The sequence below is a fragment of the Lagenorhynchus albirostris genome, chromosome 5 (assembly GCF_949774975.1).
Source record: "Lagenorhynchus albirostris chromosome 5, mLagAlb1.1, whole genome shotgun sequence".
NCBI classification, from domain to species: domain Eukaryota; kingdom Metazoa; phylum Chordata; class Mammalia; order Artiodactyla; family Delphinidae; genus Lagenorhynchus; species Lagenorhynchus albirostris.
The window spans coordinates 73,613,008-73,640,259 of record NC_083099.1 but is presented as its reverse complement, the minus strand read 5'-3'; the positions used below and the strand labels follow the sequence as shown (position 1 = coordinate 73,640,259).

The following is a 27,252-nucleotide window of genomic DNA, read 5'->3' as shown; positions in this document are numbered from 1 at the left end:
CATGCCACAACTAAGAGTTCGCATGCCGTGACTAAGAGTTCGCATGCCACAACTAAAGAGTCTGCGAGCCCCAACTAAGACCTGACACATCCAAATAAATAAACAAATGTTAAAATAATAATAATAATAATAAAATAAAACATTTACAAGTGCAATTGCTTGGGATAAGGAGGGGATGTAATGCCCGGAGTCCCACCAGACAGTCCTTAGGAACCCTGAACCTGCTGAACCTGGTTTTAAACTGCTGATCCATGTAAGAGGCAGTGGCAAGTCATGAAAGGGCTGTAGCAGGGAGTGAGATGACTCAATATATAGTTTAGAAGGCTGCCCATGGCTGCTGGGTGGAATCTTTGGAGGCAGGGAGCCCAGTTTAAGGAGGCTACTGAAATGATCCAGACATGAGTTGATGAGGTCTAGATCCAGGGCAGTGGCATCAGGGATTAACAGTAGGTTCGGATTCAAGAAACGTTTCTGAGTTAGAATCAGCAGGGAATATGAGAGGTGGAGTCTGGGAGGGCTGGAGGCATGCCAAAAACAGTGACAGCCAAATACAGGGAGAGACCAGCTAGGCCAAAGGATGAGTTCAGTTTAGGACACATTGTGTTCTGGCCGCTCTGTCATTGACCAGTGGACAGTTAAAAATATGTTTGGATCTTCTCTCTTGGGAGAGAATGTTGGAGCTAGAAATTACAGTTTGGGAATAATCAACAAATTAGTAGACACAAAAGACATGAGAGTAGAAAATGTGTATACCATGAGAAGAAAAGGCCTAAAAGATAACCTTGGTTTGTGACAATTTGACTTTTGTTTAGTTTTTTTCCATTGGTGTTATCATTATTACCGTTACGAATGAATATTTTAGGGAGCAGAGACAATTTACTGGATGTTTGGGGCAGGAAGGACTTGCTCCTGTTCTCTTAGGATGAACACGCTAATGATAATAATGCAATACAGAATCACAAATCTACAGGCTACAAGAGATGCGAGCGAGCCCTCGAGGATGCTTCAACTCTCCAGATCTGATGGGAAAGAGCAGAACTGGAGATCCTAGCTCTGACTCACGGAGTATGCTTGTTTGTATTACTCTTTCCGAATGCAGCAGACACTGTAAATATTTTGCCTTCTCCACTAGATGGTAAGCTTTTGGGTTTTTTGTTTGTTTGTTTGTTTTAATGTTTTTAATTAAATTTATTTATTTATTTATTTATTTTTGGCTGCGTTGAGTTGTCGTTGCTGCGCCCGGGCTTTCTCTAATTGCAGCAAGCATGGTCTACCCTTTGTTGCCATGTGCAGGCTTCTCATTGCGGTGGCTTCTCTTGTTGTGGAGCACGGGCTCTAGGCATGTGGGCTTCAGTAGTTGTGGCACGCAGGCTCAGTGGTTGTGGCCCTTGAGCTTCGTTGCTCCTAGGCGTGTAGGATCTTCCCCGACCAGGGCTTGAACCCGTGTCCCCTGCATTGGCAGGCTGACTCTTAACCACTGCGCCACCAGGGAAGTCCTAGATGGTAAGTTTTTGGAGAAGAGGAGCTATGAGATAATGCATAGAAAGTGCTTAGTGTAGTGCCTGGCACACCTCTTTGATGGCGGCTACTATGAATTCAATTATCCTTTTGCATTCTTGGCAAGAGCTAGCGGGGAATTTTGTACACATCGGGTACAAAAAAATTCATCCATGCTGCCTACGATCAAGCAGTTCATGGCACCACAAAGCAATTTCCATTTCTTTTTCTTTTTTTGATTTGCTGGAGTCAAGTAAAGACTAGCTGAGCGGATGACTCTCTCCCATTTGGGAAACGTGTATCCTACCCATTCTCAAAGTTTGCCCTAGCTTGACCCTTGGACATAACCTTGAAGAGGAGTTTCTGGGTCAGCAGAGCTCGTAGGCAGGGCCCCCAGTTCCCTACCCCCTCAAAATCTCGAAGGCCAGAAGCCCTGGGGAGCCTTGGTTAGCACTGCTGGGAGACCATAAAAATATGTGGCCTCTTTCGCGACTAATCCAGTAGGTAGTCCGGGGGCCACTGCCTCCCGCCCTCCCTCCCGCCCTCTCCCATCCCCCCTGCCACCCACCCGCGGCGGCAGTTCTAAGATGCCTGCTCTCTGTGAGTGCTGAGTTGCTGAGCTGCTCATTCTCCATGTGACTTCAGTTTCCGTCAGTTCCTTCCGCAAGTGCTAAAATAACCTGATGCCCCAGAGAGAGCAGGCAGTTCAACCCCACGTTCGGCTGCTGTCGAGGAGGAGGCCAGAGCCCCGGGAGAGGATGCGCCCCGCGGAGCCGCCTGGGCCTGCGGGAGCCGTGAGTATTTCCTGAGGGGCAGCCGCGGTCCCTCCAGAGGCGGGCGGCTCGGAAGAGTGGGAATGCAGGAGGTCAGCGTCCGTGGCCCACAGCTCGGGGCTGACGGGGAAGTTGTGGCTTGCTGCATCCAAGCTCCACCAGTTCTGTTTGGGGGCTACAGCTCTGGGTAGAGGTGGAAATACCTCCTTCTGGGAGACTTAGAGGTGGCGTGGTGTAGTGGAAACAGTGAGGGCTTCAGAGTCAGACCTGGGTCTGATTCCTGACTCTGGGGGGGGGGGAATTCCTGAGCCTCGGTTTCTTTGTCTGCGAAACGGGAACAGTAATGCTCCCTCCCTGGGCTGGATGACTGGATGTAGTGAGACTGCTCTGTGAACACTCAGCCTGCCTTCCCTGCCCAACAACGTGGACTGAGAACCACGATTTCATAGATGAAGACCCTGCAACTCATTAACAACAACATATTTATGGATATCTTCCATGTGCAGGCGAGTTGGAGTTCAAGGTGTTGGGTGGGGCTAGAGCTGTGAAGAAGACAAAGCCCCTTCCCCACAGAGTGTGTGTCCTTGGGAGATTCCCCAGGTTCTGTTACTTGAACCCACAGCCTGACTAGAGTCCAGGCCTCCGATCCCCTTGTACAGTGTTCTTCTGTAGCCCACGCAGCTTCTCCATGTGGGCTAGATTGTGGAGGATTCAGCATATATCCCCCTGCCCTCAGGAGCTGACAGAAGTAAGGAGCCACTGAGCGGGCTGTGTGCCGCCCACAGAATGGGCTGCCAGCTCACCGCATCCCTGAGGGGAGGCGACCACGTGTCCAACGGTGGCTGGGACTCCAGGAGGCTGAGGCAAGGTCCTAGGAATGGAGCCCCTGGATAGGGCTGGTCCAGGGTGGCGCACTTCCAGGTGGGAGTGAAGGGACTCCACGGGAGGTTTCTTCCATGACGGAACAGCCTATTAGGAGTCTGGACAGCAGAATCATTCGAGTTTGTAGAGTTGGCCTTCTGAGGTCTCCTGTGTCCCCATCACCTACTGGCTGTGCTGCACAGACTCTTTCTGTGGAGGTTGATGGTTTACTGGGTTTTATAGCCCTGAGACTTATTTATTTTCCTCACATACCACATAGGTTTGTACGTGTATGTTTGAGAGTTCCTAGAGGGGATTATAGAATCATGGGCCCCGGGGGTGGGGGGTAACCTCAACTCCCGTCTTTAGGTTCAACAAAAATCAAAACCTCTTTCACAAAGAGGGTGATCTCATCTAATGGGTGCCCTCGTGGGAACTTCATGAACACCCATGTGAACCTGATCCCACAGAGTCCTTAAACCCATCATCCAAGAACAGGAGGCTCCCAAACAGAGAGCAGGCTCCTGGTAATTGTCCCGGGGCCTGTGTTAGGGATACATTGACCTGTCTGTCTCTAGTCTTTTTGATTCTTTCGAAAGAGTGATGCTAGTACTGATTGTAATTTGTGTTCTGGCTGTAGCGTGCATCCACATCACAAAGTGTGAGCTAGATTCTTGGATGGAACACTAGGTGTACCTCACATCATGCTCAGATCCGCACTGTAACCACATACATTAGGGGAGGGTGGGCTTTCACCCATGACTGAAAAACATTATCTTTCTAGGACATGCATGTATGGTCAGGGATGCTCACTGATGTATCTGCACATTAGTGACAAATATTTTTCTCTATTATTCTCATTTCCCCCAAAATTATTCTTCTCAACCTCATCATCAAACGAATGTTATGTGTTCAATATGTGGGGGGTTCTGGGCTACATTAGATGCTGGTCTCTGAAAGCTCAGAGAGGTGAGGAGAGGGAAAAAGGCTACTGATCTTATCAAGCGTCACAAGCAGCTGTCAACTTGAGTTTAGGGGTCGTTTAGTTCCACATGACAAAAACCTAACTGAGCTTGGTTTCAGGGGGGAAAAAAAGAGGATTTATTGTTTCAAATGACCAAAAAGTCTATGGGGAATAGCTTCAGGCATGGCTGGATCTGGGTGCTCAAACATTGCCAGGCATCCATCTATCTCCATTCCTCACCTTTGCTTTCCTTTGTGTAGGCTTCATTATCAGGCAGATCCTAAAGCTGTTGACAAAGATGGCTGCCTGCAGCTCTCAGCTTAATTCCCACCAGTTTGGCATCTGAAGCAGGGAGAGGAAAGCCTCTTTTCTAATAGTCCTAGCAAAAATGTTTAGATGGATTCTCATGGGCTTGGCATCTGTGCTGTACCTGTTATAAACCAATCACTGTGGTTAAGGAATTAGGAGGCTCTGATGGGCCCAGCCTTGATCATAGGGCTCATCTTGGAGCATGAGTTGAGGCTAGACCCGAAAGAACACAGACTTTTGAAGAAAGGGAGGGGGTTGGTCGCACAACAGTGTAAACATACTTAACACTAATGATTTCTACACTTAAAAATGGTTAAGGTGGTAAATTTTATGTTAGTGTATTTTACCACAAGTAAAACATTTTTTAAAATAAAAGGAGGAGAGAAAAGAAAGGAAGTGGTGGTCTCCTCAAAGGGGAATTGAGGAGCTGTTACCAGAAGGAGAAATGAACGTGGGTAGGCAAAACCAACTGATTTCCAGAGGGCGTGGAGTCAGCGGCTGAGACCAAACCCCACGTGTCTTCTCATTTTGATGCGTGAGTGATTTCAGGCTGAAGAAAGGGCATAAAAGAGGAAGTAGAACCCTGCAGTGGTTCTCACTAGCGAGGTGGGCATGAGGAGCAGGGCTGGTGCTAAACGTGGCCACAAAACGCTGTGAGGACACAGGGACTCCCCACCTGCAACCTCAGCCCACAAGGTCACCTTGCTCAAGTGCTGTGCTGTGTGCCCCAAGAAACTTTCTGTTGGCCCCTCCAAGAAAGAAAAGAATCGGGAGGGGATTTTTCTTCACAAGGTAGCACTTGGGGCTCTCTGTCTTTCCACCCTGGCTCTCTTAAGCAGGACCTAAGTGTCTGAGGCAACCCAGCACCCACAATGTTGCTCAGGGGCTCATCTTGGGGTGCACATCATACTCCCCAATAACTTCATATCATTCTATTTTAGATGTCAGGCTGGACACTGGCCCCTCCTGATCGTCTCTACTTTTGCTCCTTATTAGGCCCAGCCATGATCCCTCAGGTCTCTCCTGCCTTTCCAGTGTCTCCCCTCTGTGGTCCCACCAAAGGGAAAGGCTGAGCTCTCTTCCTCAGCCTGTAGGGTCCGTGGCAAGTGGGTCTTTCCATGCCTGGCCCTGGGCCACCTCCTTCACCCTCAGACATGTTAATGGTCTCCCTATCACTGCCCAGCCTGACACCCTGAGACTTCCTCGTGGGACTCTCCTGATGGCCTTTTTCTTTTTCTAGGTTCTTGTACCCTTCCTCGGGTCCCTAAACTGAAGTTTCCATTTTCACTAATGTTACTGTCTTCTTATTTCCTTCTAAATCCCCAGTTTTTTCTAGGCTTTCTAGCTCTTTTTACAGAACCTCCAAAGGCCCTCATCTCTGTCATAGGTACACCCCATGGCATTGACAGGGTACCTCATCCCCAGAGAAGACCATAGCCCTCTGAACACTCAGGGGTGCTATTCAGGATATCAAACACCACATGGAACGGGCACTGACCAAACAGAATGGACATTGTCCTTAGAAGCAGGTTCCTGGGGGCCCCTGCTGGGTCAGATGTTACCACCTTGGTTGCTGGATCATGGGGGAGAGGGAACTGGGAGTTACAAGAGAGGGGCCAGGCAGCTGGGGTGGGGCTCATGGGATACCTGTTTACCAACAACTACTTACCTGTGCAACCCAGCTGAACATTCATCCAACATATATTCCTCCCATACAGGTGCACATCCAGCACCTCCTACCTGGGCCAGAACTCAGCCCTGGTTTTGGCTTCACTTTCTGTAAGCCATGAGACTTAAGATGTTCATTTTGGCCTTTTTGAATTTTGGATTTCTTACCTGTAAAATGGGGACAATAAGCAAGGACTCTAACATAGATATTTGTGCACAAATGTTCATAACAGTATTATTCACAATGACCAAAAGGTAGAAACAACCCAAATGTCCATTGATGGATGAATGGAGAAACAAAATGTGGTCTATATATTATTCAGTCATAAAAAGGAATGAATTTCGGATGCATGCTATAACATAGAGGGACCTTGAAACCCTTATCCTAAATGAAATAATCCAGGCAGGAAAGGACAGATATTATATGATTCCACTTATATGTGGTACCTAGAATAGGCAAATGTATAGAAAGGGAATAGTGGTTATCAGGGGCTGAGGGGAGGGAAGAATGGGAAATTATTGTTTGATGGGAAAGAATTTCAGTTTGGGATAATGGAAAACGTCTAGAGAAGGATAATGGTGAGATTGCACAACAGTGTGAATGTATTTAATTCTACTGAATTGTACTCTCAAAAAGGGTTAAAATGGTAAATTATATGTATATTTTACCACAATAATAAATGGAGGTAATAATTCCTACTATGTAGAACTGTTGCAAGTATTACATGAGATCAAATATCTATAAGAAGCCTTTGCAACCTCAAGTGCTATTATTATTATTATTATTATTATTAACCAGTAGCACTAAATTATAATCCAGTTGTTTTGGCTTTATCCAACAACTCCCTAAAAATCATTATTTGGGAGAGGGCGTTAAAAATATCACATTACTCCCATTCCTCTGTGAACTCAAATAAGTGTTAGAGAAGGGCTTCCCTGGTGGCGCAGTGGTTGAGAGTCCGCCTGCCGATGCAGGGGACGCGGGTTCGTGCCCTGGTCCGGGAAGATCCCACATGCCGCGGAGCGGCTGGGCCCGTGAGCCATGGCCGCCGAGCCTGCGTGTCCGGAGCCTGTGCTCCTCAGCGGGAGAGGCCACAACAGTGAGAGGCCCCCATACCGCAAAATAAATAAATAAGTGTTAGAGAGAGAACAAGAATTGGCCTTACAACAGGTAACCCACCTTGCTAGTATAATTTGAGGATTTTTAAAAGCGTAAAATTATCTCTCCTACTGTCCTGAAACTACACCATGAACGTTTTATTATTTTTCATTATTACCTATATAAATACCTGTTAAAGAGCAGTTCATTAAAGAGGATATCATTCACTCTTTAGTATGAGCTGCTTTCCTGCTAATTCTGGCTGAGAACAGTAAGGCAGTGATTATCAAATCTTTTTTTTTTCTTCTTACAAGACAGAAACTTTTTTTTTCCCAAATAAAATAGCTGACTTTGCAATCTCAATTAAATTAAGATTAAATTAATTAAATTGATGCAGAAGATTGAAAAAGTAGGAACTTTTTTTTTTTAAGGTTAAATCACTTGGTATGCAGGGGCTTCCCTGGTGGCACAGTGGTTAAGAATCCACCTGCCAGTGCAGGGGACATGGGTTTGAGCCCTGGTCCGGGAAGATCCTACATGCTGCGGAGCAACTAAGCCCGTGCGCCACAACTACCGAGCCTGTGCTCTAGCCTGCGAGCCACTGAGCCCACGAGCCACTGAGCCCATGTGTCACAACTATGGAAGCCCGTGCACCTAGAGCCCATGCCCTGCAACAAGAGAAGCCACTGCAATGAGAAGCCCGCGCACCGCAACGAAGAGTAGCCCCCAGTCGCCACAACTAAAGAAAGAACACACAGCAACGAGGACCCAAAGCAGCCAAAAATAAATAAATTAATTAATTGATTTTAAAAATCAGTTGATATGCATTCGGAAGTATTTAGGGGGAGGTGTACATATGACTCTAATCTGTTTTGAAATGCATCAAAAAATGAGATGGCTTGAAGGATGGATAGAAGGATAGGTAGATGGATAGATATGAGATTAAAAACAAATATAGTAAACTATTAATAGTAGAATCTAGGTAGTGGGTATACCAGTGATCACTGTTAAATTTTTTCAACTTTTCTGTATGTTAAAAATTTTCATAATAAAAGTTGGGGGAAAAGTCAAATTACTATTAATACCCAATTACCACTCATATTCTTTTCATAAACATAAAAATAAAATATTTTTTTAAATGTAAGACTTCCATAGGCATTATAACTATACTATAGTAGCATGTTATTTGGATTATTGAATTATTGCGCATCTGAACTATGAGGATATGATGAGGAGGTGACCCATGTCCTGGGCCTTGAAGGATGAATAAGAGTTCAGCCATTGGAGAATACCAGAAAAAGGACCTTTCCCACAGAGGAAACAGTGTGTGATTTAGTCAGGGATAGCCAGTATCCCAGGATGGCTGGGGCTTGTGGAATTGACACTGAGTTTTGCTGGCTTCACAGACTAAGTTTGAATTGCAGCTCTAACATCTCTAGCTATGTGGCCCAAACCTTTGTGAGCCTCAATTTACCAAGTGTAAGATGAGGATGATAACATTTACTTGCTAGGATTTTGTGAGGATTATTATATGTAGAGCACCTGGCCTAGCACTTATCCCAAGGTGAGCACTCAATAAACATTAGATACTACAGTTAAGAGCCTAGAAGACAATCTGGGAGCTTGAGTACTATCCCAGTTGAGCTGATCAGTTATCAGGAATCTGTATCATTTCATTCCTCAGTTGCCCTCTTTCTCAAGGGAACCAGGGTCGGCTGGTTGGGTGGGAGTGATACATTTCCAGTCTGGGCAATAAATCTCGGTTATCACCTATAACTCCTTCCATCCATAATCTCCCACAGACTCTGGGTGTTGCCTCCTCTGAATATCCCAAGGCTCACACATGGAAGGGAGAAGGTACTGCAGTTCCTCTCTCTTAGTTAACACCAGCTCCCTGTTTGCACAGAGGAACTCTGCCTTGCCTTTAGCCTGATACTACCTTATCTTACTAGTGTAATCCACAACATTTCCTTATTGATAAAGCCTTTTCACACACATTCTCTCATTTTTATTTTTAAATTCATTTTCTTATTTATTTTATTTTTGGCTGAATTGGGTCTTTGTTGCTGTGCGTGGGCTTTTTCTAGTTGTGGCGAGTGAGGGTTACTCTTCATTGCGGTGCGTGGGCTTCTCATTGCGGTGGCTTCTCTTGTTGCAGAGCAGGGGCTCTAGGCCACACGGGCTCAGTAGTTGTGGCTCGCGGGCTCTAGAGCGCAAGCTCAAAGTTGTGGCACGCGGGCTTAGTTGCTCCGCGGCATGTGGGATCTTCCCGGACCAGGGCTTGGGCCCGTGTCCCCTGCATTGGCAGGCGGGTTCTTAACCACAGCACCACCAGGGAAGCCCTCTAATTCAGTCTTGACACAACCCTGTGAGGTCAGCAAGGCAGCTGTTATTGTCAACCGGAGCCACCACAGGAGTGAAATGATCAGAGAGAACAAACCTATATACTGAACAGAAACAACAAGTTTGAAACGAATGCGTTATTGGTTGGGTGCCTATCCACAGAGAGTATGTATGTCTCTCTATACAAAGGAGACACCACCAGCCACGTAAGAACAAGATGTTATCACCCCCGTGGGAGCAGATTTGCATCTTTTAAGACCTGTGGCCAGATGCAGCCTGTGTCTATGGAACGGGACAGAGTGACTTGACTTCTGTTGGTTCTAAAGGGCTGACCTTGACCACACAGGGAAGCTGGTTGACTCATTTGTAGCCCCGAGGAGACAAAGTCAGCAGGGTAGCACTCAGGCAGCGCTCCACACCCTGGCTGCCTGGCTTTGCTATAGGAAGAGCCCAAAGGAAGAAGAGCTGCTGTGGCCTCCAGCCTCCCTCCAGGTGGAGGCAGAGCCTCAACCTCTCCCAGACGAAGACTTTTCTCACAAGAGCCTTTGTGGAGCCTGGCTGACCAGATGTGCTAGGCTCCGAGTAGGAAAAAGAGATCTGGATTTTAAACTGGTGCTTGGAAACCATGGCATTGCATTCTCTGTGGCACCTTGTCCGTGTCACTTCATTTCTCTGGCCTGAGTGTTCTCACCTCCGAAATACTGGTGGATAGTCCCTTCAGAATGCTGCAGTTCTTCTCAAAAGGGTGGTCAGTTACAAAATTTGAATGAAAGTGCAGTTGCTAAGAGTCACGTGCCACAGAACTGTCCTTCCTCACATAAATTCTTAGGACCACATATTCAAGGAGCATTCCAGCAAATTCAAATGATGCAACTCCTCATTTCTTTGTCCAGATTTAAAGGGGGATCCAAGTCCTGGAAGCAAATGCAAAGGGGCCCCAACAGTACAATAGGGAAAATACAAAACAGAATGTGTAGTATATTTGTTAAAAAAATATGCATGCATCTGCATGTGTGTAGAAAATACTTGAAAGGGTACATACATGTCAGCATCTCAACAGTGGGGAGAATTGCACCTGATATTTACTTTGTCCACATCTGTATCTTTGCTTCTTTGTATTTTCTAATTTGCCAGCCATCAACTTCAGTTACTATATTAAGATAAGCTTTTAAAGAATAGAAACAATCTATTATTAGTTAAAAATTAAAATATACGTCATAATCAGAGCCTAATAAATATCACTGAAATAGAGAATTTCTTATAATTACTTAGAATTGAGTTGATTGTGAGTGTGCTTAAAAGGATTATGTTTGGAGTCAATGGAAGAAAAATATCACTGACTAATAACTAAAATAAGTTTTATTATACACACTACTTTTACTTTTCAGAGTCCGGGGTTTTAGATCTGGGGTTGCATATTCTTAGCCCAGCCCCTGGAAAGGTGGCTGCAAAGGTAAAGGAAGAGCCCAGGGTAAGGGGACACATGGAACAGGTTCAAAGCCTGGCTCTTATCTTGAGTACATCACCAACTTCTTGGCCTCAATATCCTCCCCAGTAAAATGGGAATCATAATGCCTGTGTTGCAAGGTTATTACTGTATTAAGACAACTTTTATAACAAAGTTCAAAAAATAGTTTTTGTCATCATTATAGTATCCTCATCCCTGGGAGCCTGTCCACCTGCCTGTGCTTTAACACACCTGGGGTGGCAGCTGCCTGTTTAGTGAGCAGGTTCCTGACATCTTTCTGTGTTGAATATATTGCTACTGAAGCATTTTTAATTGCTACACATTATACCTATTGTATAGCTGTATCATAATGTATTTAGCCAATCCTTTCATTGTTGGACTTTTAGATGATTTCCACCTTTTTATTTTTATCACTGAATATTTGCAGTATTGTCACTGAATACAGCAATGAATATTTCTGTAAAAATATTTTTACCTACACTGTAATTCCTAAGTATAAATCCTTAGAAGTGGAATTATTGTATAAAATAATGTTTTCAAGGTCTTTGATAAATCGTGTTAAATTGTCCTTCAGAAAAAGTGTGCCAATTTGCTCTCTCCTATCTGCAGGATATGAGACAATTTCGGGGGGCACTCAAAAGCCATTGTATTGCCTATATTTTAACAAATTCATTATTTTTTAAAACTTGAAGTATAGTTGATTAACTCTGTTGTGTTAGTTTCAGGTGTACAGCAAAGTGGTTCAGTTATACACATACCTATCTATCTATTCTTTTTCATGTTCTTTTCCATTATAGGTTATTACAAGATACTGAATACAGTTCCCTGTGCTACACAGTTGGCTATCTATTTTATATATAGTAGTGTGTGTTTGTTAATCCTAAACTCCTAATGTATCCCTCCCCCACCCTTTTCCTCTTATGGTAACCATATGTTTATTTTCTATGTGAGTCTATTTCTGTTAACAAATTCATTATTAAGAGAGGAAGCCAGAGAAGCAAATTACGAGGTCTGAATTCACACATCTCAGTTCTAAATGCTCTCTTGTTCCAATCCTCAATTTGCAAGTTCTTTTTTTTTTTGCGGTATGCAGGCCTCTCACTGCTGAGGCCTCTCCCGTTGCGGAGCACAGGCTCCGGACGTGCAGGCCCAGCGGCCATGGCTCACAGGCCCAGCCGCTCCGCGGCATGCGGGATCCTCCCAGACCGGGGCATGAACCCATGTGTCCTGCACCGGCAGGCAGACTCCCAACCACTGCGCCACCAGGGAAGCCCTGCAAGTTCTTTTATAATGAGTCAATATTCTTTGCAAAATATAGGGATGTTTGACCAAAAATACAACTGGTTCTTTACTTTTACAACTATTCTGCATTTTCTTTTACATGTAATTCCAAAATCAAAATTTAAAAATCTTTGGATGCGAAAGTACACATTTTGTACATTTCTCCAAAGAAGATATAGAAATGGCCAATAAACACATGAAAAATGTGCAACATTACTAGTCATCAGGGAAATGCAAATCAAAGCAACAAAGAGATAGCACTTCACATCTGCTAGGATGGCTATAATAAAAACGACAGAAAATGACAAGTGTTGGTGAGGATGAGGAGAAATTGGAACTTTAGTAATGTTGCAGACATCACACCCTTTACCTCTAAATAATTCACTGTGTATTTTATAAGAACAAGGATAGGGCTTCCCTGGTGGCGCAGTGGTTGAGAATCCACCTGCCAATGCAAGGGACACGGGTTTGTGCCCCGGTCCGGGAAGATCCCACATGCCGCGGGGTGGCTGGGCCCGTGAGCCATGGCCGCTGAGCCTGCGCGTCTGGAGCCTGTGCTCCGCAATGGGAGAGGCCACAACAGTGAGAGGCCCGCATACCGCAAAAAAAAAAAAAAAAATTAACAAGTAACTTTATTAATAAGATACTTTAAGACTATATTAATATCTTGTTTCCCAACAAATTTTCACTCTTTAGTTTTACCATCCCTTGTGATTCTTGCCTGTAGGGTGCACTTTGAAAAATACATTCTTGCATTCAGATTTCAGCTACTTTCTAATTTTCAGGTAGCATCATAATGCTTGAATGTGCTCCTTTGAAATATTACGTTCTGTTTTGTCTTTGTGTTCAAGCTTATCAAAGAGCGCACGTCCTGTTTTAGTTAGGTTCTTTTTGTTGCTAAGATGCAACTTTTGGGCCAGCCTATAGGGGTGGTGATGGTGGTGAGGTGCTATCATGAAAAACCATGGAGCTTGGAAATGAGCCCAGCCATTTTCCAAGAACCACCAGGAACCAGAGAGGCAGACTTGAGTCCATCTCCCCAACCTCTCTCCCAGCCTTCGCACTCCACCCTCTCGTCATTCTTCCTAGTCCATCTTCTCCGATCTTTGCCCTCTGTTGACTATCTCATTCCTTTCTTTCCATATGCCTTGTCGTCTAGCTTCTGCTTTTGCTTCCTCGTGGCAAATCCCTCAAAAATTCAACTCCACCTCCTCTCTCTGTGCCTCTTGGCTCCAATTTCCACTGCTAATTCCCTAATTCTCTCCCTTGTCTCTCTGCGCTGAGATCACTCATAGGGTGACGGCCACAAGTAAGGAGTGACCTCCCCGGGTCAGGTGCTTCCTGAAGGTTCTGTCAGCTTGGTGGAGGTCCACGTAGTGGTGAGGTCATAAGCTTCTCCTGAGGGCTGCCCCTCCAGAGCGACTGTGGGTCTGGTGGACAGAGCAATTGACCTGGACAGTGGAAATTACAGTAGTATATCAACTGTGCTTCCTGAACCACAGTCAGGCCGCGTGATCTAACACTTCTGTGCCCCTTTCAGGTGTGAGAGATGCTGTCTGGAAGCTCTAGTTTGAATGTCAAAATGTTAGAATTTTCAGGATATTTTAAAGGTTTATGTGTAATGCATTTTAAATTTAACAACTGTTTCCTGAGTACCTTTCTGAGAAGGAAGTTTGAAAAATGTACATTCCTGGAAATTTGGGGATAAAAGATTACCATAATCCCTCTCCCTTTAGGAACTCTAACATTTATTTTATTTTTCCCATTATTTTTTAATTTTGAAAAATTTCAAATTTACAGGAAAGTTAAAAGAAAGTACAGTGCTAAATTTTTCAGTTGGTAATAATTAGCTTTAATTCTCTCTCTCTCTCTCTCTCTCCCTCTCTCTGTCATTCTCACTCTCTCTCTATCTTTGCTGAGCCATTTGAAAGAAGGTTACATAAATTGTAGACATCATGAAATTTCACCCCTAAATACTTCAGCATGCATTTCCTAACAATAAGGCATTTATCTGCATAACCACAACATCATTATCATACCTAAGAAAATTAGCAATAATCTGGTAATATCATTTGTACATAATATCACCTAAAAAGACATCACTTAGTACACATGTAAATTTCCCCAATTGTCTCAAATTTTTCTTTTAGAGATTTTTTAAAATCCAAAATCAACTCAAGGTACATGCATGGGATTTGGTCATTATGTTTCTTAGTCACTTGTAATCAGACCTCTCCCCTCCCCTGCCTTTCTTTGTTTTTCAAGACTGACTTTATTTTGAAGAGTCCAAGCCAGTTGTCTTGTAGGACATCTTACAGTCTGAATCTTTCGTTATGACTGGTTCAGGGCAAACAGTTTTCGGCAAGGGTACTACCAATATGGGACTTTGTGTTTCCCAAGGCACCACACCTGGAGACTCAGGATGCAGGTGGTCTCATCATGGGAGATGCTAAGTATAACCATTTGGTGACAGTTGAGATCACTCTTTTTTTTTTTTTGCTAAGAATCAGAGACCAGGGCTGCTTGCCTGAAGCATTCAAATACCTCTTGGTAGCAGGAATTATTTGAAGTGGTCATAGACTGGGGTTTCTGTTCTTTATTATCTGTTTTCTGTGGTCTGTGACCAGCTGCCCTTCCCTTCCTCCCAGGGTCCCAAGTGGGATCTGCTCTTTTATTTTTAAACAAAGGCGGACTCCTTTTCTGTGGAGTCCTCTACCTAGCACCCGTGCCTTTTGTGTTCAGTGATGTCACCATCACACGTTTACACTCCATACTTGTGCAAACTCTGCTTCTAGAGATTCTGCCCCTCATCCCCTTCCCCCTGCCCCACCCACAACCAGTCTATAAATATTTGTTTCTAACACTGAGAGTTTCCCACTTTCACCTGCAAGACCTCTTTCTTTAAAGCTTTTTAAACTTATCTGATTATTTTGCAGAGAAAATTCTCAGTTACATGCTAATGTATGGATAACACTCTTAGCACTTGCTAATAGTGGCATCAGCAAAGAGGTTGCAGTCCCAGCTCTGGAGGCAGCTGCTGTAGTAGTAGCAGCAGCTGGAGAAGGTGGGGAGGTGAGAGGGAGTGAGGGGGTGATGTTCAGGGTGCCCCCCAATACTAGAAATCCAGCATCCTTTCCTGAAAATGAATCAGAAAATACCAACAAAGCAAAACTAAAACTCAGGTCAGAGTTACTCCTTAGTATTCCCAAACGTTGAGTGTGAGGATACCTTTTTATGGACAAAAATACCTGTAGATCAGCCCTTCCCTGATGGTTGTGTTTTACTATCCGCTGATAAAGACATTCCATGACAACAGAAAGCTATTTGGAATTAATAACCCTTAAAAGAATAAGGGATATTAATATTTTTAAAGAAATATTAATAAGGAATATTAATACAGGAAAACCTACATCCATGTGAAAAAAAATAGTGTACATGTGTGTTTGTCAGGGCTTCCCTGGTGGCGCAGTGGTTGAGAGTCTGCCTGCCGATGCAGGGGACACGGGTTTGTGCCCCGGCCCGGGAAGATCCCACATGCCGCGGAGCGGCTAGGCCCGTGAGCCATGGCCGCTGAGCCTGCGCGTCCGGAGCCTGTGCTCCGCAACGGGAGAGGCCACAACAGTGAGAGGCCCGCGTACTGCAAAAAAAAAGAATGGGACTTACTATTTTCTGCTTCCACACTTGGAAAGAACTCTTCAACCTCTTTATCTGGTTTAAGAAGAACAGATACAAGCAGATTCTGTTAATGCCATCTGCTTCTCATGTCAGGATCTCAGGTCTTCTATGGGTTATTTTCCCAGTGGTCACCTGGAGGAAACATGGTACTTTTTCAGACCCTACTTGGAAAATGGGTTGGTTTGCAGTTCTTTTGTATTACTCTGTGGCTCCCACAGTGGTTCACAGCCCATGAAATAGGCACCCTTGGTCCAAGCCCTTTTAATTATAACAAGGGGAGGTTCCAGGTGACCCCATTTAAATTGTTAATGTCATACTGTCATGTGTGCTATCCATCATAATTGTTCTTCATTCACTTCCCTTTCTCCGCCAAAAATGTATCTAAGATGAGAAACATTTGGCTTAAAAAATGGATGTATTTTTCAGAAGATATCAGACAGATAGGAATAAAGTGGGATGGTTACTTTTTAAAAAGCACACTCAAGCGTAGACGCTCTCATACATCTGGAGACACTGTTGAGTGGTCCTCGCCCAGCTGAGGGTAAGTGTGGGTGGAGGGAAGCAGTCCTGTGCACACAGGAGGGGGCTCATGGGATTTTCCAATGAGACTAGGCATCCCAACTGTTTATCTTGTACTCCTCACCATGCCGTGGCTCTGAGGAAGGCTCCTGCAGCCACACACCCCAGGAAGAGTGTTTCTCAACCTAAACGGTTATTATTTTGAAAGTCTCTTATTGCTTTTCAGAGTCATTACATACCTTTTTGTTTTGTATTGTTCCAAGCCCATTCTCACTTACATCATTGTATCCGTCAGGCTCCAACCAGGAAACAGGAACACACAGATTATTTAAAACAGAGGAAATTTAATGCAGGAAATTGGCTACACGTGATGAAAGAGGCTGAGAAGCCAACCGGAGTACAGACAGTTAATCCAGAGATTAGCAACTTTGGGAAGCTGCCACCTCCCCTAGGTAGGGGGAGGATACTGGGAGGACTACCAGAGCCTGGGAGTCACCAGAAGAAACTCAAGGACTTCTCTAACCTCCCAGTAGTGCTCCCCATTGACCAAACCAGCCGGAGGCCAGCTGACACCCAGAGCCTTCAGAAATCAGTCCCTGCAAACCAGAGCTGGGTGGGGCAGGGTAAACTATGGCTCTGAGGACAAACTGCTCTCAACCAGCACAGTCATCTGTTACTGGGATTAGCCTTTTTTTTTTCTATTCAAATAAGTTTTTTCTGGAATTTATTAACACAGAATTTGTAGTCCAACCTTCCCACGTAACTTTCACACATTTAGTTGGTAGAATGATTTACTTATTCTTCCACCAAATTATTCATTCTTTTCCCTTTTTTCTGTGGCTGTTCAATTACCTTGGAGATTACACATAGGAGTAACAATCACTCATCCAGCTCACTGGTGTTAAGAACTCATAAATAATAATTGTTATTAAGTACCTTCATAGTTGAAGCACTTATGTATACACTATTTGATTCTCATAAAAATTCTGAGTAGTTATTATTATCTCTGTTTTATAACAGGATTATCTGAGTCTCGGAGAATTTATGTGAATTGCTCAAGGACAAATAACAAATACTGGAGCCAGAATTCAAATCCTGGTCTGTCTGGTTCCAAATCCCATAATTTTCTCAGGCTGTCTCATGAGAGATGGAGTGCCCAGAGGGCACAGCAAGAGTTTTTCTGGGCTGGTTGACTGAGTTTAGGAGAAAGGAGAAAATATGCTTTAAATTTGCAAAACTTTTCTTGTTGACCCAGAAATTAAAATTACACTCTGGGCATAATGGACACCAGACCCATCGAGCATTCCAGTCTGCACTCTAGACCTGAACACATCTAAACTCAATATCAATATACAGGGTTGACTGTTCTAAAAGGCTCAGTGTCACAGCAGCATGTACCATCCCAAGCCTGACAGAGGAGATGAAGGACGAAGGGAGTAAGTCCATGGTTCCCATCTTTCTGTCTCTCCTCAATTCAAACCGAGTGAAATTTGAATGTTGGACAAATAATAAATTTTTTTTAGTATAAGTATGTCCCAAATATTGCATGGGACATATTTACACTAAGAAGTTGTTTTCTGTTTATCTGGCATTCCAACAGCATCTTGTAATTTGCTAAGTCTGGCAACCTTATCTCAAGGTGGGCAGTGATCCTACCGTGTGTGTGTGTGTGTGTGTGTGTGTGTGTGTGTGTGTGTATTGGGAGTTCACTGAGGACAGGAGCCCATATGGCCCTGTTTTTGCCATCTGTGCCCTGTACGTGCCATGAGGTAATAATTCCTGCACAGGTGCAGAAGTAGAAGGAGAGCCTGGGAAGGGGACTCCCAGTGTCTGGCAAATATGCCTGAATTCTGAATTGGAGGTTCCCTCTGTGGTAAGGAAAGCTGGCCTGACCTGAAGTGAAAGTTAAAGCTGACTTACCTGGATTCACTTAGCTTTTCTGTTAGTCTTTCACTGGTGAGTATTCAAATCTGACCAGAAAGTTAAAATTATCCTTAGAGATGTGTAAACTTATTCAAAGAAAGGGAAAGAGGAAGGGGCCCAAGATGGCTAGATGCGTCAGGCAGAAATGTCTGTGGGTCCCATGGAATAGGTGAGGAGTCCATGTTAGCACTGGAACTGCTGGCCCAGGAGACAATTCAAGGGCAGACCCTGTGGTCCTTCCTGTGGTCCTTCCTGGGGGGATGTCAAGGAGAGGACAGGGCAGGCAAAATGCTGGGACCAGGCTCTTGCCTCTGATTCTGAGGAATGCAGAGCTAGGAGGGGATGCCACTGGGCTATAAACTCTCCCAACAAGAGGGTAGTCAATTCAACAGTGCCTACTGGGAGAGAAATTACCCGGGCTTGGGGGTGGGGGTTCTGGGGGCTACTTCCAGCCCTGCCACTAAGTCGATCTGGAACCTTGAATAAGCCCTTACTACCTGTGGCCTTTTTATCTTTGGCCCTGTAAAAATGTGGCAGTGGAGGGTATATTACATTTCCATTATGGTTTCTCTTAGTTCTAAAATTCTATTGGTCTATGTATAATTTTATGCCTTCTCATGACTCCAGTTGTGTGCTCACTGGCCAGGTAAGAGAGCCGGTAACCACACTTCATCAATAACCCTTATTATATCTGAAGATTGCTTTTTCATTTTTCCCTCAGCATTTTCCCTCATGCAGGCAAAATATCAAAATCCTTTTTTCAAAGGTCTCTATTCAAATGAGTTAATCAGTGAGGTCTACTCTTTTCTAAAAGCCTCGTGTTGACACAGCAATTAGTAACTCTATGAGACCAGAGGCTACAATTAATGTTTCAATCCCAGTTCACTATTCATTCATTCAGCAGATATTTATTGAGCTCAGGTGATGCATGGCAGATTTGAGCTTTGAGAGGAACATTTCAAGAGAACTATGAAACATGGCAAACTCTAGGTGACCTGAGACCCAGTTCCTCAAATGATTTGCTTCTCTCTTCTGTTGCTGGACTCTTGGGAGTTTCAGGTTCAGCCACCTGCCCATCAAATGGTAGAAGCAAAATGAAAATGAGTTCTTGTTGACAGTTGAGTGAGAGGTTAAATGTGTTGGCTAAGTTGAGGTATTTGAATAATCTGTGGGTTTCCACCTCCCTGTAGCCGTGGGCCTCCAACAGCGGACATACTGAGAACTGACTCTTTCTCCCGGGAGCGCATAGCATCCCTCTGGGATATCCTTCTCTTACCCGCTTCTTCCTTGCCCTCTGTCCACAGTGCTGCACTTGAGATGGAGTTACTGCCCCTCTGGCTCTGCCTGGGTTTTCACTTCTTGACAGTGGAATGGAGGAATCCAAGTGGAAATGTCATGGCCACTTCCCAAGGGGGCTGTGAGTTGGTGAGTTTTCCTGGGCACTCCAAGTTGTCTGTTGCTCCTGTCCTGACGAGGTTGGGTCCATTTGGAAAGCTGATGGATTGTCAGTCAAGGAGGGAAGGGAATGAATGAGTCTGAATCACTCTGTACCTACTTACCACGATGCCATGTGCAAGCTGCTCTTTAATCAAAGGTAAAGATGATGCCTGGGAAAGGCCCTGCCCCACCTTTCTCATACCTGCTAAGGACAGGTGATCCCAGAGACAGGCCAAGGTCAGCCACCTGGAACAAGAACACCTTGTTAAGAATCTGGATGATGGAGCTCCACTAATGGTATCAGAATCTCTTGGTGGGGGGGAATATTAAAGTTGAAGAAGCCCTGACTCAGAGTCTGTGTGTGAGCCCGTGGCAAATGCTTAACCAGCTGTACTGAAGAGCACGCTGCCCAGGCTGCCCTGCACAGCAACGTCCTTGACCACGCTCAGGCTTACAGCAATCCAGGGAGAGATACCTGAGCTTTCACGGTTCACCCTCTCCAGGGCTTTCAGCCTATATGTGGAAGCAGACTTGGCTCCTAATAACTGAGCACTCTCTAGAAATTTTCTCCTTTGCCTATGACTTAGTGGTATTAAAAGTTGAGCAACATACATTTAATGAATATTCCTTGAGCCGTGTTATATACTGGGCACTGGGAAGACAAAATGGATGTCAGGGTTAATAACATTCAAAAATGTGTTCTTAAAGCTGATGAATCTTAAAAACCCAGCTGGTCGTGGTTCTTGACCGCTTTTAGTAACCTCTAACCACTGCGTGAAGTAGACTCCCGTAGCGGGTAGGGATTGTGAGCCAGACCAGGTTTAAATCCCAGCCCCACCACTTACTAGCTGGTGACATTGGGCCAATCTGTGCTTCAGTTTCCTCGTCTGTAAAATATGTAGGTAATAATAGTACCAACCAATAATACCATAACACTGGACTGCAATGATGACTAAATGAGTTAATTTATGTAAAGCACTCAGAACAGTGCCTTGTGTGTAGTAAGTGCTATGTGTTTTATCTACTGTTATTATTCTTTTTTGCGGTACATGGGCCTCTCACTGTTGTGGCCTCTCCCGTTGCGGAGCACAGGCTCCGGACGCGCAGGCTCAGCGGCCATGGCTCACGGGCCCAGCTGCTCGGCGGCATGTGGGATCTTTCTGGACCGGGGCACGAACCCACGTCCCCTGCATTGGCAGGCGGACTCTCAATCACTGCACCACCAGGGAAGCCCTACTGTTACTATTGTTGTTAGTCTCTGTCATACAGACGTCCATTATTCCCTTACAGAGACAATGAAAGATTAACTTCACAGTAGCTAATTCAGGAGTTACCAGGCATAAGAAGAGGAGGGAATAAAGCGCAAGTTCTTTGACAGCTTGCAGGGTTCAGGCTAGACTCCCTGCCTGACCCTCTGCAGCCTGGTGGGCAGGAGTAGGGACTCGGCTACCAGTGAGATCAAAGAGTGGCTTTCCAGTGCTCTTTTGAATTGAGGGTTGAGAGTTTGAAAGTCCAGCTACTCTCCAAAGCCCCTCCTTGCATTAGCCATGCAACATTATCATGAAGTGTATGTGGTAAGCTTTCTTGGGCTCTGATGGCCACGTGGACTTTTTGCAACACGTCAGTGGGGCTGCAGGAATTGCAGAGACATGTCCCCAGCAACTGCAGCAACTCTGGTGAAATAGGGTCTCACAGCTTGAGGAAAGCCCCTAACCACAGCACTCTCCAGTCCCCACAGGGGGAAGACCAACACTTACTCAAATAAAGAAATACATCTTGTTTCTGTGTGGGGAGATTCAATTTTGTAAAGATGTCAGTTCTCCCCCAAATTACTCTGTGATTATAATGCAATCCCAATCAAAACTCCAAAGACTTTTGGGGGGGGAGGGGAGGTGTAGAAAGAACTAGAAAAATTCATTCTAACATTCATCTGGAAATTAGATATAACTCAAATGCTCAACGATAGGAGATTAACTAATTAGAGCATGCTAATAATTGTTCCAGCAAACATTTATTAAGCATTTATGTGACAGGTTCTATGTTAAGTGCTTTACATAAACAATCACACTGAATCCTAAAAAAAAAAAAACAAACCCAAGGGAAAATTACAAGTATAATTTACATTTTACAGGTGGTGTAATGAAGGTCCCAACTGGTTAGGTACCAGCCCAAGCTCACCCATTTGATAAAAAGCAGAATCAAGATGGGCTGATCGTAGAGATCTGGCTCTTAGCCACTGTGCTATTCATGCAATGAACTAATATACAGTTGCCTAAAAGAATGTGATCAAATTTACTTTTATTGCCAAGGCAATATATCTATCACATATTATTAATGGGGGAGGGGAGGAAGTCGCTTACTGAATGGTTTATAGAGTACAGTCTCATTTTAAAATGTTTTTTATTTTATTTTTAAAATTGAAGTATAGTTGATTTACAATGTTGTGTTAGTTTCAGGTATACAGCAAAATGATTCATATGTGTGTGTGTGTGTATATATATATATATATATTCTTTTTCAGATTATTTTCCTGTATGGGTTATTACAAAATATTGAGTACAGTTCCCTGTGCTATACAGTAGGTCCTTGTTGGTTATCTATTTTATATACAGTAGTGTGTATATGTTAATCCCAAACTTTTGATTTATCCCTCCCTAATGGTAACCATAAGTTTGTTTTCTATGTCTGCGGGTCTATTTATGTTTTGTATATAAATTCATTTGTATCTTTTTTTTTTTTTAAAGATTCCACATATAAGCGATATCATATGATATTTGTCTTTCTCTGTCTGGCTTACTTCACTTAGTATGATAATCTCTAGGTCCACCCATATTGCAAAGAAAAATTTTTTTAAGTTAGAGAATGTCTTTGGAAAAGAGTCCAGAGGAGATGTAACAAAAGGTTAACAACGTTTCTTTGAAGGAGAGGCTGAGGTTACTGAATAGTTTAATTTTCATTATTTCTATAGTGGATCAATTTTTAATTATGAGAAGTTTTATTTTAATAATCAGATAAAGAACTTGGGGTTCCAAGAGGTTAATTCCTTGCCCAGAGACCAAAGCTAATAAGTGTCAGAGCCAAGATTCAGACTTGAGTCTGTCATCTTTTCCAAAGCTGTGCTTCTTCCTCTCTCTCAGGAGTTTTCTCCCCTGTTCCACTACTCTGCTTGCCCCGTGGGACTGGGCCCACAATTTTAGGCAATCACTGACCTTGTTGTACTGACCAATCTGTGGAAAGAAATGCCATTGCCCTTCCATCTCATCACTTACAACTTTTTTCCTGGACACCGAAGGGATACCCTGTGGATGATTGCTTTTCCCAATCTTGTAGAAAGTGGGCTGAAGGAAAGTATCCTGAGGCTTGTGTGATTCCTGCAGTGAGACCAGACCCATCCGTCCTGGCAGCTTCGCCACACAGTCGCGGTAGAATGGCGTTCAGGAAGAGCACTGGATTGGGCAATAAGAGCTCTGGGCTCCGGTCCCAGCTCTGTCACTGGCTCTTCACCTGTCCTCTCCAGACCCTTTTACTTCTCCGTATGATTCAGGCTGGTGATGAACTCTCACGTCCTCTTGAGCTGTAATATTTATCAATCGAGAGCACAGAGGAGGCTCCCAGGCAAAATTCCTTCAGGTAAAATGAAGATGCCACAGTACTGCTGGTTCTTGGGCAGCGTCCCTGTTAAACACACAGTGTTATGATCATAGCGATAACAATGCAATAGTGACCATTTGCATTAATAGCGTCCACTGTGTGCCAGGCACTGTGCAGCCTCTTGCCTAATCTCACTACAATCCTCTGAAGTAGGTGCTAACTTTATCTCCATTTTTCTGATGAAACAATAGATTTAGACTAAATTATTTGCTCAAGGTCACATAGGGAATAAATGGCAGAGGTGGGATTCAAACCCAAGTAGAGACCTGCTCCTCAGTTCCTCTCTGTAGTTAACACCAAACTGCAATACAATGGTCAGCACTCAGCACCCGATGGACAGGTTCTCAGATCTTCTCTAATATGCTGTGTGTGTTGAGTGAGGCCTGGAGCCTTAGTGAACAGTCTGATGAGTGAACTAAGTTTCTTTACACAAACCCTCACCTCAGAGGCCCCCGCCCTGCTGACGTGTGTTTTTGGACCTAGTTGGATGGAGTCGCTGACTGTCGAGGGCAGAACCTTGCTTCAGTGCCCAGCAATCTCCCGCCATCCTCCCAGACACTCCTCCTGGATGCCAACCCTCTCAAGACCCTGTGGAACCACTCGCTGCAGCGTTACCCTCTCCTGGAGAGCCTCAGTCTGCACAGCTGCCACCTGGAGCACATCAGCCGTGGCGCCTTCCAGGAGCAGGCTCGCCTGTGCAGCCTGGCACTGCCTGACAACTCACTCTCCGAGAGCTACAAGGAGACAGCAGCTGCTCTCCACGGCCTGCGGGGTCTGCGCAGGCTGGACTTGTCAGGGAACTCCCTGACGGAAGACATGGCGGCCCTCATGCTACAGAACCTCTCTTCGCTGGAGTCCGTGTCCCTGGCCAGGAACACCATCATGAGGCTGGATGACTCTGTCTTTGAGGGCCTGGGCCGCCTCAGGGAGCTGGATTTGCAGAGGAACTACATCTTTGAGATTGAGGGTGGTGCTTTCGACGGCTTGCCTGAGCTGAGACACCTCAACCTGGCCTATAACAACCTTCCTTGCATTGTGGACTTCGCCCTCACCCAGCTGCGGTCCCTCAACGTCAGCTACAACGTCCTGGAGTGGTTCCTGGCATCGGGGGGAGAGGCCACCTTTGAGCTAGAGACGCTGGACCTCTCTCACAATCACCTGCTGTTTTTCCCCCTCCTGCCTCAGTGCAGCAAGTTGCACACCCTCCTGCTGCGGGACAACAACATGGGCTTCTACAGGGACCTGTACAACACCTCGTCCCCACAGGAGATGGTGGCCCAGTTCCTCTTCATGGACGGCAACGTGACCAACATCAGCACCGTCAACCTCTGGGAAGAGTTCTCTTCCAGTGACCTCTCTGATCTCCGCTTCCTGGATATGAGCCAGAACCAGTTCCAGTATCTGCCAGACGGTTTCCTGAAGAAAATGCCTTCCCTCTCCCACCTGAACCTCAACCAGAATTGCCTGATGACACTCCACATCCGGGAGCACGAGCTGCCAGGAGCGCTCATCGAGCTGGACCTGAGCCAGAACCAGCTGTCGGAGGTGCACTTGGCTCCGGGGCTCCCTGGCTGCCTGAGGAGCCTCCGGTCCTTCAACCTGAGCTCCAACCAGCTCCTGGGTGTCCCCACTGGCCTTTTTGCTGATGCCACTAACCTCGCTACAATCGACATGAGCCACAATCAGATCTCACTTTGTCCCCGGCCGGGGGACTTAGACCCCGGGGGCACCCCCGGCTGTGTGGATTTCAGAAATGTGGCATCTTTGAGGAGCCTGTCTCTGGAGGGCTGTGGGCTGGGGGCACTACAAGACTGCTCGTTCCAGGGCATGGCCCTCACCCACTTAGACCTGTCTGGTAACTGGGGGCTTCTGAATGGGAGCATCGCCCCTCTCTGGGACATTGCCCCCACGTTACAGGTCCTGTCTCTCAGGAACGTGGGCCTCAGTTCCGGCTTCAAGGAGTTGGACTTCTCTGGGTTTGGGAATCTGAGGGACTTGGATCTGTCGGGAAATGCCTTGACCAGTTTCCCAAGGTTCAGGGGCAGCCTGGCCCTGCAGACCCTGGATCTCCGCAGAAACTTGCTCACGGCCCTTCCTCAGAGGGCTGTGTCTGAGCAGCTCATGGGGAGTCTGCGGACCATCTACCTCAGTCAGAATCCATATGACTGCTGTGGGGTGGAGGACTGGGGGGCCCTGCAGCGCCTGCACACTGTCGCCGACTTGGCCATGGTCACTTGCAACCTCTCCTCCAGGATCATTCGCCTGACGGAGCTGCCCGGAGGCGTTCCTCAGGTCTGTAAGTGGGAGCGGGTAGACATGGGCCTGCTGTACCTCGTGCTCATTCTTCCCAGCTGCCTCACCCTGCTGGTGGCCTGCACTGTCATCTTCCTCACTTTCAGGAAGCCTCTGCTTCAGGTAATCAAGAACCGCTGCCACTGGTCCTCCATATACTGACCTGGCTACGTGCCAACATTAGAAACTTGGTCTGTACACGTAAGGACACTTTCTCTGCCAGGTTTCAAGATCTGGTGCAGAGGACAAGTCTGAAGAACTGAGGTTTAAATTAAGGTTTAAAATGTTTCCATCCCTTAGTTGTCCCAAGTTCTTCCTTTATCATTGTGATGCAACCTCAATCATCCTGGTAAAATATTTATTAAGTGACATCCTATGAAAATAAAAAATGTGTCTTATAAATATTTCTTAAATCAAATGCAGCTTGTGTTTTTTTCTTTCCTTACTTTTTTCTTTTTGGTCGTTTCATTTAGATTATTTTTGTGCCCTTCCCTTGGTGACATCCATGGAACAGGTGAGAAAGGGAAATCGTTCAGTGCTACCCTACGGCAAAAACCACTCCAAGAGCACGTCCTATGGATGGCGAGAGTCAGTGTTCTGAGGGTTCCCCAAGGACAAGTCTTTCAGAGCCAAGCTGGGTAGTCTGAGATGGGACCTCTAGCCTCCTGCCTTGGCTTGCATCACCGCTGCGGCCAGAGTGGGCCTGCGGCAGAGTCCTCTCTGGGGGCCCTGGTTCCCGCCTGGAGTCTCCAGCAGGCAAACCTGACCCTTCCATGGAAAAGTTAAGAGAACAATAATCGAGGGCCCTGAGTTTATCCAGGCAGTCACTGAACGCTGGGCACAGTCCTTGTTCTAAGGGAAAGTAAAGAGGACTGCAGAAAGGAGGGAATTCTACTAACTTGTGAACTGCCCCTACTGTCCACAAAACCCACAAACAACTTCTTAGCAGATGTTCAGTATCTGTACTCACTACATTCCTAGTTTCCTTTCTCCTTCCCTCCCCTCAGTGAACGATTTCTATGCTCCTCTCTGAGGAAAAGATCATAAAGACACAGCCCTTTTGGTAGTTGAGAATTTACTCTGTCCTTACCTTTTTATCCCTGCTTACTAAATCATAAAGGGCCTAATGCAGGGGTGGTGTGGGGATGGGGAGGGGATAGAAATCCCACAGGCTGATTACTGTTACCCTGAAGGCTAAGTGTCAACAGAAACGTTTAGGCAAACCAAAGTGGTAAAATCAGTGGTCTCACTTTGGCAAAGCAGTAACTTCCCTGGAATGCTCTACAAGTGTAAACAAGGCCCTTTCAGCCAGCTTCCACAGTCAATAGCATTAATGTCAGCCCGTGTTAGCTATTGCTCTTATTGTGGCATCATCTTTCCTGTCATCGTATCTCTCTCCATCATGCACTGCCCCAGCCTAGTCCCTTGGATATCTGTCCCTCGAAGCATCTGCCCAGTGTCCTTCTGGGCAAGCCCATCAGCTAATGCCCGT

General features: G+C 45.4%; 1 protein-coding gene across 1 annotated transcript; it reads left to right on the top strand.

Moving 5' to 3' along the window:
* The first annotated feature begins 2,166 nt into the window (after positions 1 to 2,166).
* NRROS (negative regulator of reactive oxygen species) lies at positions 2,167 to 26,171 on the top strand. The gene is made up of 3 exons (XM_060150369.1): positions 2,167 to 2,291; positions 19,685 to 19,805; positions 23,952 to 26,171. Exons 2-3 carry the CDS (start codon positions 19,698 to 19,700, stop codon positions 25,920 to 25,922), a joined length of 2,079 nt encoding a protein of 692 aa, XP_060006352.1. The 5' UTR covers positions 2,167 to 2,291; positions 19,685 to 19,697; the 3' UTR covers positions 25,923 to 26,171.
* The last annotated feature ends 1,081 nt before the right edge of the window (positions 26,172 to 27,252 follow it).

Coding starts and splice junctions, on each gene's coding strand:
- NRROS (XM_060150369.1), top strand. CDS start 19,698: ATGGAGTTACTGCCCCTCTGGCTCTGCCTGGGTTTTCACTTCTTGACA. Junction 19,806..23,951: donor CCCAAGGGGGCTGTGAGTTG/GTGAGTTTTCCT, acceptor TTTTGGACCTAG/TTGGATGGAGTCGCTGACTG.